The sequence below is a fragment of the Aegilops tauschii genome, chromosome 1 (genome assembly GCF_002575655.3).
Source record: "Aegilops tauschii subsp. strangulata cultivar AL8/78 chromosome 1, Aet v6.0, whole genome shotgun sequence".
Taxonomy (NCBI): Eukaryota; Viridiplantae; Streptophyta; class Magnoliopsida; order Poales; family Poaceae; genus Aegilops; species Aegilops tauschii.
In genome coordinates, this window is record NC_053035.3 from 240,861,491 (window position 1) to 240,871,911 (window position 10,421).

At 45.9% G+C, this 10,421-nt stretch overlaps 2 protein-coding genes across 4 annotated transcripts; one reads left to right on the plus strand and one right to left on the minus strand.

The window, feature by feature from the left end:
- Positions 1-1,633: 1,633 nt before the first annotated feature.
- Positions 1,634-7,707, plus strand: LOC109760907 (electron transfer flavoprotein-ubiquinone oxidoreductase, mitochondrial). 3 transcript variants are annotated; one of them, XR_012205840.1, is made up of 19 exons: positions 1,634-2,129; positions 2,238-2,314; positions 2,660-2,766; positions 2,875-2,956; positions 3,038-3,146; positions 3,344-3,390; positions 3,510-3,584; positions 4,041-4,157; positions 4,891-4,959; positions 5,075-5,167; positions 5,548-5,650; positions 5,767-5,891; positions 6,041-6,090; positions 6,170-6,236; positions 6,351-6,430; positions 6,516-6,629; positions 6,736-6,864; positions 6,999-7,065; positions 7,374-7,707. XR_012205840.1 is itself a non-coding variant. In XM_020319710.4 (18 exons), exons 1-18 carry the CDS (start codon positions 1,874-1,876, stop codon positions 7,455-7,457), a joined length of 1,737 nt encoding a protein of 578 aa, XP_020175299.1. In that variant the 5' UTR covers positions 1,634-1,873; the 3' UTR covers positions 7,458-7,707. The 3 variants fall into 3 exon arrangements, 2 of the variants coding, with proteins under 2 accessions (XP_020175299.1, XP_020175301.1); XM_020319710.4 differs by lacking the exon at positions 6,516-6,629; XM_020319712.4 differs by lacking the exon at positions 6,516-6,629 and having other exon boundaries at positions 1,697-2,125.
- Positions 7,708-8,695: 988 nt separating this feature from the next.
- Positions 8,696-10,131, minus strand: LOC109760909 (protein CDI). Its single transcript, XM_020319713.4, has one exon. It carries the CDS (start codon positions 9,700-9,702, stop codon positions 8,908-8,910), a length of 795 nt encoding a protein of 264 aa, XP_020175302.4. The 5' UTR covers positions 9,703-10,131; the 3' UTR covers positions 8,696-8,907.
- Between the last annotated feature and the right edge of the window lie 290 nt (positions 10,132-10,421).

Here is a 10,421-nt window from a genome sequence, read left to right on the forward strand (position 1 = left end):
CTCTCCACTAAGGCCCATGTGGCCCATTAGTTCCCCAGGGGGTTCTGGTAACCCTCCGACACTCCGGTTTTCTCCGAAATCACCCGGAACACTTCCGGTGTCCGAATATAGCCGTCCAATATATCAATCTTTATGTCTCAACCATTTCGGGACTCCTCGTCATGTCCGTGATGACATCCGGGACTCTGAACTACCTTCGATACATCAAAACACATAAACTCATAATACCGATCGTCACCAAACTTTAATCATGCGGACCCTACGGGTTCGAGAACTATGTAGACATGACCGAGACACATCTCCGGTCAATAACCAATAGCGGAACCTGGATGTTCATATTGGCCCCCACATATTCTACGAAGATCTTTATCGGTCAAACCGCATAACAACATACGTTGTTCGCTTTGTCATCGGTATGTTACTTGCCCGAGATTCGATCGTCGGTATCCTCATACCTAGTTCAATCTCGTTACCGGCAAGTCTCTTTACTCGTTCCGTAATGCATCATCTTGCAACTAACTCATTAGTCACAATGCTTGCAAGGCTTATAGTGATGTGCATTACCGAGAGGGCCCAGAGATACCTCTCCGATACACGGAGTGACAAATCCTAATCTCGATCTATGCCAACTCAACAAATACCATCGGGGACACCTGTAGAGCATCTTTATAATCACCCAGTTACGTTGTGACGTTTGATAGCACACGAGGTGTTCCTCCGGTATTCGGGAGTTACATAATCTCATAGTCGGAGGAACATGTATAAGTCATGAAGAAAGCAGTAGCAATTAAACTGTAACGATCATAATGCTAAGCTAACGAATGGGTCTTGCCCATCACATCATTTTCCTAATGATGTGATCCCGTTCATCAAATGACAACACATCTCTATGGTTAGGAAACATAACCATCTTTGATAAACGAGCTAGTCAAGTAGAGGCATACGAAGGACATTTTGTTTTGTCTATGTATTCACACATGTACTAAGTTTCCGGTTATTACAATTCTAGCATGAATAATAAACATTTATCATGAAATAAGGAAATAAATAATAACTTTATTATTGCCTCTAGGGCATATTTCCTTCATTTTTATCTTTTATCTTTTCTCCTTAACCCTAATTTTTCTTCTTCCTCGTTCTTCGTTCGTTCTTCTTGATGCAGGGCGGTGAACCTTGAGACTCTAGGGGCGGTCAGGCCGACCTAGGGCAGCTTATAGCCGCCGCGCGCACTAACGGGGTCCCTCCCGGGCGTGGGGGTTTTGGGTCCGCAAAAGCACCCGTCAGACGTTGGACTGATTGTGTACCGCGCTTTCGGACGGGTCTTCTTCGACGTGAGCTGCGGTGCATCACCCTCGGCATCGAAAATACACGGTGACGTGTTCGTGTGCGAACAAAAACTTCAAGATCACGGAAGCCAAGCCCACCCAAATGTTTAGGCCTGGTTACGACGTCTCATGCCGTCCAAGCTGTCTTCTTCTCTCCTGCTTACTCCCCCACCAAAACTACGATGTGGGCTTTAGGAGTGGATCTGGATGAGAACGCCGCAGTAGAAGTATGGACCAGCCCATACAATTAGGCCCATTTGTTTTTTATGTCTAAAAAAATGATTTTCGTCTTCGTCCACCTCAACGATCTGATCCACAGCCAAGTGCCCGAGCCCAATTTCCTGAAAGTAAAAATACCGAAGTGCTGGAGCCTCAGCCAACTGCCACTCCACACTTCCGTATCATCCCGGACTTCTCTTCCTCCTGCTCCTCCTCCTCCTCCTCCTCTCTCTCTCTGTACTTCGCGCAGCCGCGCTCCAAAATTCCGAAGCGAGACGCCTCCACCTCCAAGCAAGCTCCCACCGATCCGGAAGCTTCCCGTGTGCCCAATGCATCGAGTCCTCCGCGCGGCTGCGGCCGCGGCCGCGGGGATCGCCACGGCCCCGGCTCGCCGCCACCGCGCGCCCAGCTGGGGCGCGGCCACGGCGAGGTGGTTCTCTGCCGAACGGGAGGCGATGAGCTACGACGTCGTGATCGTGGGCGCCGGCCCGGCGGGCCTCGCCGCCGCCATCCGGCTGAAGCAGCTCTGCCGCGCGGCCGACACCGACCTCTCCGTCTGCGTCCTCGAGAAGGGAGCCGAAGTCGGTGCGCCGCTTCGCACACAAAATCCTGTTCTCGCTGCTGCGTTGTACACTTGCGACGGCATTGATGACACTCTTGTAATTTGGGCCTTTGTTTTTTATTGCTCCGCAGGTGCTCATGTACTGTCGGGGAATGTGTTCGAGCCCCGTGCGTTGGATGAGCTCATCCCGAAGTGGAGGCAAGAGGATGTATGCCCTTCTGTATTCTGCATTCGATATGTTACGTTTTTTTGTGGCTCACTCTGATTTTCTAGTGTAATAGTGCTTGTTTGTTGTTGATTTACTGAACACATCCCTTAGATTCAGCCGAACATACGAAATTAAAGATATTATTCTGTGGGAGGGTGTTGTGATATCTTTAAATAGAACAAATGCAAGTTTTGTGTTCCTAAAATCACTTTAAATAGAACAAATGCAAGTTTTGTGTTCCTAAAATCGTGTTTATTGTTCCCAGTGATCTATGGAAAACTAAGAGTGGGATGTACCAAGTAACTTGGACACTCATTTTTATGTGACTATGATAATGTTCAACAGGCCCCAATCAGAGTCCCTGTCTCATCTGACAAGTTCTGGATGTTAACAAAGAACAAGGCATGGACACTTCCATCTCCTTTTGATAACAAAGGGAACTATGTAATAAGGTGCTGATATTTTCCTTTTCGTATCGATCGACTTGATGCTTTGTATAGTTCTATATTCCTCTTATTCCAGAGAAATCCGCATATGCCAACATACTTGTTTTTGTCCAGCTTGAGCCAATTGGTGCGATGGATGTCCGTAAAGGCTGAAGAATTAGGTGTTGAAGTGTATCCAGGGTTTGCTGCGAGTGAGGTACCATCCTTTTTAACCCTCTTCCGGTTGAGGAACACTTTCGTGGAAGGACTAATATTTGCCTCAATTCTGCTCTGACAGATCCTTTATGATGAAAATCAAATAGTCGCAGGCGTTGCAACCAATGATGTTGGTATTGCTAAAGATGGTAGTAAACGGGAAACTTTTCAACCGGGTGTGGAACTAAGAGGCGAGTAACCTCCTTCACCTGGTGGTTCACATAAAAATATATGTTAATAATATGTTGCATATTTTCCATATGAATTATTTTAGAGGTAGACAATGCTTATTTCTTTGATTTGTTCTTTTCTCGAAGATTGATATACTTTCTTTTCCACTCTTGTTCATGCACATACACATTCTCATGGTCAGCTACTTAGATTGCAGGGCGAATAACACTTCTAGCTGAGGGTTGCCGGGGTTCATTATCAGAGGTCAGTATATGTAATTCTAGTTTGATAGATTTAGTCCATGTAATGGTATTTATTCTATAGTATTATGCAATTGATGCTGCAGCCTATCACGTTATCCTTCTTTTTCTTGTGCTTTTCAGAATATAATAACGAATCACAAGCTCAGAGAAAGTGGTCAAGGCCAACATCAAACATATGCTCTTGGAATTAAAGAGGTATATCTACATTCACCGATACCATTTGAATTATGAAATTCAATAATACCATGTATGATTGCCTTGTTCTCAATTCTGAAACTTAAAGAAGCAGGATCATTTACCTGAACTATATTGTTTTTGCACATCAGCACCACATTATACAGAGAATGTGCCTTATTATATACAGATAATGCGACTAGTATAAATTGTCGGATGTCTCTAAATAGGCAGTATGCATACATTAGGGCTCAATTTGTTAGCATTCATTGGATCATACATACGCGCACCATTTTCTAATATATTTTTTCCTAAAGAATTATCAATGTTTTAGAAATCTTATTGATTGCCCTTTATACTGTTATTGGATTGTAATTTACAATCTTCTCTTAAAAATGTCCATGTCTTTTTTTCTAACTACTACTTGAAGATGGTTTAGTAACACTTCTTTTGTCCAAATTGGATACTTTCATTTAGGTCTGGGAGATAGAAGAAGGAAAGCATAAGCCAGGTTCTGTGGTTCATACTGTAGGGTGGCCTTTGGACATGAAGACATATGGAGGATCATTTCTATACCACCTTGATGATAGACAGGTACTTTTGAGTTTGCAGCTTGTCATTATCACGTATTATATGTTTTGCTTGCAAGGATTGTTATCTGTGAAAATATATAATCTCATTTCTGTACCACCTTGATGATAGACATACTTTTGAGATTTGCAGCTTGTCATTATCACGTATTATATGTTTTGCTTGCAAGGATTGTTATCTGTGTAAATATATACTCCCTCGGTAAAGAAATATAAGAGCGTTTAGATCACTTCATAAAACGCTCTTATATTTCTTTACGAAGTGATCTAAACGCTCTTATATTTCTTTGCGGAGGGAGTAATATACAATCTCAGATTATAGGAAGCATTCTGCCGCACAACCTAAATTTAGTCAGCAAAAAAAAGTTCCTCTGCCTTTGCTATGTCAAGTGATTTCTTCTATGAACACAAATCTTTACTTGAGTTTTTCTTTGTTGAACTTGTTATTTGTATTAGAAGAATGCCAAAACAGCACGTAAGCTACAGAAGCACTGGTCTGTTGTGTACCCAAATCAGAAACCACAACACTAAGATCCTAAAACACCAAAAGGAAGGAAAAACACCAAAACATTTATGTTTGAGTTTGAAGGGGGAAGCGCTAATTCATCTGTATCATTTGACCCTTGATTTGCACATGGATGACTGGCTATTAATACTTTTTTTAGCTTGCAACTTCCCAAGTGTTGTTCAGAAGTTTGAATTACATGTATTCAGTGTTATTTTTGCTCTTATTTCAGTTGGCAATTGGTCTGGTTGTTGCCTTGAATTATCGAAATCCTTTTCTCAGCCCATACGATGAGTTCCAGGTGTGTATATTTTCTGTATGATTGTCTTTTGGTGACAAGTAGTATGGAGCTGATCCGAGTATTTCAGTTCTGTCGTTACTTAACTGTCAGAATAAACTCCTCTCCAATATTTCAGAAATTCAAGCAGCACCCCGCAATCAGAACACTTCTTGAAGGTGGAACAGTTCTTCAGTATGGTGCTCGTACTTTGAATGAAGGTGGTTTTCAGGTAAGATGATATGGTTGGCTACAGATAAATGCATGTGTAAGCTCCTTATGTAATCTACATTTATATTACATGGCATTGTGCATAGACATCAGTGCAGTTTCACCTGGTGCTGTTGGTAAACTGGATCTATTGCTGGCAGTGTTAACTCTGTAAGCTGAAACATGATTCTGGTCTTGCTCGTTTGTTATGTTATATTTCAACATTTAGTGTAGCATTCCACTTCTGTTATTCAGTTGAATAAACTGTATTATGTTTGCTTTTCAGCTGTTAAAAGTGGTTCACTTCTGTTATTTAGTTAATAGGTGTGTTGTGTTTGCTTTCTACTAGTTGCTACTTATATTCAGTAATATGGTACTGATAGAGTTCCTAAATAATTTCAGTCAATACCAAATCCAGTTTTCCCCGGTGGTGCAATTATTGGATGCTCTGCAGGGTTCCTAAATGTTCCCAAAATAAAAGGATCACATACCGCTATGAAATCAGGTACCTCTCCACTCTCTGTTTGTTTGCGCTAGATTTTTAACTAGGGTTTGCGGTTCATTTAATTAGCTGTTTTATCAATACAAGCCTTGTACTAAAGGTAGAGATGTGCACAAAAGGTATGCTTGCGGCAGAAGCAACTTTCAAGGCTCTGGTTGAAGGATCTTCCATGGATCTGTACTGGGAGAATCTCAAGAAGTCATGGATATGGGACGAACTCTATAGAGCTCGGAATTATAGACCAGTATGTGGTTATTATTATTATCAGTCTCCCAAACAACATCTTCTTTCTAGTTTTTGAAATTTTATTTCAAAGAAGTGCAGAGGATAGGCCATGCATTTCTTTTTCTGAAGCTTGTAAGAGAATAAAGATGCTTTATTGTTTGCTTATAGGCATTTGAATACGGATTTATTCCTGGCATGGCCTTGTCAGCAGTGGAACGGTGAGGTCCCAATTGGTAAGCTAATGTTATTTGGTGTTCTATCCATTTCACTTACACATGTTAATTGTTCAATTGTTAGCTACATATTCAAAGGGAAGTCACCTTTTACACTGAAGCATGGGAAGCCTGACCATGAAGCTACAGAAGTGAGTGTGAAGTGCTACCATCGCTCAACATTCTTTGTTAGCAGAAAATTAAAATCACAATATTGTTCCATTTCTGTTACTAGCGAGACTGACCGAACACTTCCTTGTGGACAGATGGCCAATCTCCATTTGCCTATTTCATATCCAAAACCAGATGGGCAGGTGTCCTTTGACGTTCCGTCTTCTTTATACAGGTACACATGCCTGCAATCAAGAACTTCTTTACTACTGTATTTCACACTGCGTCAATACCTTAGTTGTGCTTTACTACGCGTGCAGCTTAGAACCTAGTAACATGAGAAACGCCATACTGTATATGTAAAAAATGTTTGAAGCCGATAGCCCAAACATGGAGCGCTTTTCCTTACATACTGCAGATGCACTGATCGAAAGGTAGCTGCACGGCATTTCTGTATCTTGAACCTGGGGGATACCATAGACATACTGCAGATTACCTTCTCGATCTGTACTTCTATCACTAATAATTTCTTCTGTACAGGAGCAACACAAACCATGAGCATGACCAGCCTCCTCATCTCCGCTTGAGGGATCCTGCAGTACCTGAAAGCGTAAATCTCCCACAGTATGCTGGACCAGAGTCGCGTTATTGTCCAGCTCGAGTTTACGAGTATGCAATGACCATGCCAGCTTGAATTATCATTTTCTCCCAGTGGAATAGATAACACGCAATAAAATGTGCTGTGCTTTGTAGCCAAAGCAGAAGTTGCTGATTTACTGCTAACCATTTCTGTTTGCACGCAGATATGTATCTGACGAGAATGGTGACCCGAAGCTTCACATAAATGCTCAAAATTGTCTTCATTGCAAGGTAGCTCCCTTCATTTGATGGTTCAGGGATCTTGCATTCTTGTATATATTCAGTGCATGGGTTGCATAGGGTGCCCGCCCGTTGTTGGATTTGTGTCATCCACTGAACTGCGAAGTTGCAGTTTCAGGAAAGCATATGTTCCTGTGTTTGATTCTGGCATTCATGGTTGCACTGATCCAATCCACAGTGACACTGTCGATGTTATGATCTGGATAGCCAATTCAAAGTTTTGGGGATGTACCATTGGGGAACTTATTTGAGCCTCTTCCTTTTGTTCCCTCCACCTAAGCTGTTGACGGTATCTGCAGGCTTGTGACATAAAAGATCCCAAGCAAAACATCGAGTGGACTGTCCCAGAAGGCGGAGGAGGACCTGGTTACACAGTGATGTGAATATTACTGTAGTAGAGAAATTCTGACGCCCAAATAAGCCTGTCCAACACTATCTCATAGTAATGGTGTAAATAAGCATTACTGTACAATGTTTCTGATGCTGAAATTAGCTTGTCCGGCAGTGATATTTTAGAGATCCTTGTGCGACCAATACACCAACCAGGGCTGGTATGTACGGCGCGAGCGTTGCGGTGGAATTTCTTCCATCTTGTAATAATGGCCCAAAGTAATCGATGGTGCTTAAAGTGAAGTAGGGGCCACTCAAAAAAGTTGGAACTATTCTTCAGTACAGCTAAGTAGCTGCTGGCTTGAGAAGGAGAATCGGATACTTTTGCCTCTTACAGAGATAATATCGCTTTTGTCCAGGATACGTGTACCGAACGAACAGAACATACATGCATCGGCTGCTGGATGGTACGCTAATTCTGGGTGATGTCCAAAAATCAGTGACCTCGATTTGTCAAACGGGTGAGCAGTGGTCAGACAGACATTGGATTCTGTTGCCCAAAGGTATGCGTCCATTAGCGTGCTCCAGCTCCAGACGTCCGCGGTCCACCACTGATGGGTCCAGGGTAGAACTAGAAGTCTAGAACGATTGGTTGTGATCAACCTAGTACTCCATTGTTAACACGTGATTCGAGATTACAGACACAAGGACACGTCTCCCTGTCTGGTCCAGCGCCAAGAACATGCATCTGTCATCAGAGTTTGTTTAGTTGAAGCAAAACATTAAACAAGTGGTCTCTGCAGAGTCATCATCTATCCAGGGACATTCACAGCCTCAAGTGCCAAGGAACACAGGCAGCTACCATCTGGCTGCAGTGCCCAGGAACACAAAGAAACGAGCCATTTTGCTGCAGTGCCATGAAATTGCATCTCCTGAACCGAACTGAACCAAAAGACCAACACAAGACTCTCACAAGCCTCCCAGCTCCCAGGAACACAAGAAGCCAGCCATTTTGCCGAGGTGCCAAGGAACACAAAGAAGCCAGCCATTCTGCTGCAGTGCCATGAAATTTCATCTGCTAACCAAATGACCAGCACAACCCTGCCTGCAACTGCAAACAGATGACATCGTTTTCAGCAATAGGGCGGAATAAGATGATCACCTTTCCTGCCAGCCAGATTGCTCATTCGTTCCAACATCAGCCAGCCAAGGATCATTAATTCAGCAAGCATGGTGCGATCAGAAACAAGAGCAGCAGAACTGACAGGCGCGAGGCCAAAGGATGATAATCTCTTGCAATGAGGACTGGTTCATTCATAGATCGATTGCGACTACTACACAAGAGCATACTACCAATATACTCGAGCTATCTACCCATGGCCTCCCCTACCACCTATACCATGAAACCAGCATAACAAACAGATTGAATCGAAAGAATTCCCACGGCGCAAAAGAACCAATGCAATGCAATGCAGTAAACTTGTGGGCCGGCCCCATCACCCATCAATTCCCCTCGTCGTCCTCAAGCTCGAGCCTCTCCTTCTCGGCCCTGCGCTTCTCCTTCTCCGCCCTGAGCTCCTCTGCCTCCTTGATCCAGAGGTCGGCGAACTCGCAGTCCCTGTACCTGTCGAACCAGGGTCCCCCGCAGGTGTAGTGCAGGGCCTTCGGCTGCGTGGTCGGGTCGTCAGGGTCGACCTTGTTGTGGCCGACGAGGAAGTTCCAGACGAAGGGCACCTCCCCGATCTCGTCGTCGTCGAGCCAGGAGAATCGGTGGAGGAAGGCGCCGGTCTTGGTGCTGACAGCGTCCGGGGTGAGCGCGGCGACGTTCTTGGGGTGGGCGCAGTTGTAGAGTACCATGGAGGACCAGTTCTTGCGCGGGTACACGGTCTGCATGACGCCGTCCATCTTGGTGGCCTCGAGGGGCGTGTACTCGTGCTTGACGCAGACGACGGCGAGGCGCTTTGCGGCGGCGGCGTCGGAGGGCACGGCGGAGGCGATGAGCTCGGCGACGTCGGCGAGGTAGAGGAAGTCGCAGTCGATGAAGAGCGCCCAGCCGCGGTAGCCGGCGAGGAAGGGGGTGAGGAAGCGGGTGAAGGAGAACTCGGTGCTCTCCATGTGGCCCCGCGTGCGCCAGTAGAGGCCCGACGCGCGCAGGTCCGGCTGCCGGATGGGGCGCACGTCGAGCGGCACGGTGGCGTGGCGGATCAGGCTGCGGCGGCACACCTCGTACGCCTCGTGCTCCTTCGGGTCGTACCCGACGAAGACGCGGAACGGCTCCGGCGACGGCGGCACCGTCATGGTCTGGATCTGGGCGGTGGCGAGGGGAATGGAGCGGAGGAGGAGGGCGCGGGCTTTAATGGAGGGAGGCGAGGTGGGGCTGAAAGTACTAAAGATGGCAAACGGGGGAGGTGATCTTGAGATCTGTTTCGAATCTAATGATCCTGGTGTGTGTTTAGCTTTGGCGACACGAGGGACTGACAGGTTGGGCCAGGGAGCGGGGCCCGTGTGGCAGTGAGACGGCGAGGGGATTTTCTTTTCGTCGTCGGTGGGGGATTGACAGCTGGGTAACGCCGGGAGCAGCGGCCGCGGGGAAGAGGATGTCGGTGGCGAGGCGGCGTGGATGCGGCACGGCCACGGCCACGGCACGGGCGGGAACGCGGTCGCCGCGTGGAAATCAGGGGGTGTCCGCGGCCTGCGGCGTGGGCCGGGGGTCACTGGACGCCCATGTGCTTCGGTGTAGGGGGTGTCGCGTGCTGTGGTCGCGCCTCGTCAAAGTGTCAGAGTCCGTCCTCGCGTCAGGACTCGAACTTCGGATGATTATCGACAACCATGTGGCAGTGGCAGGCACGATCCAAACCAACGTCCGTTTCATCCGTTTTTCATTTGTTTATAAAGATGATAATGGAATCGTGCCTGTCCGGGTTTGTAGATGCGCCGGCTGTGCACCCAACACGCGGCGGCATATTGTGCGCATACATTTTGTTTTTACAAGATATTTATTTATTTTCATCATTGAT

Coding starts and splice junctions, on each gene's coding strand:
- LOC109760909 (XM_020319713.4), bottom strand. CDS start 9,702: ATGACGGTGCCGCCGTCGCCGGAGCCGTTCCGCGTCTTCGTCGGGTAC.
- LOC109760907 (XM_020319710.4), top strand. CDS start 1,874: ATGCATCGAGTCCTCCGCGCGGCTGCGGCCGCGGCCGCGGGGATCGCC. Junction 2,315..2,659: donor CGAAGTGGAGGCAAGAGGAT/GTATGCCCTTCT, acceptor AATGTTCAACAG/GCCCCAATCAGAGTCCCTGT. Junction 5,651..5,766: donor ACATACCGCTATGAAATCAG/GTACCTCTCCAC, acceptor TGTGCACAAAAG/GTATGCTTGCGGCAGAAGCA.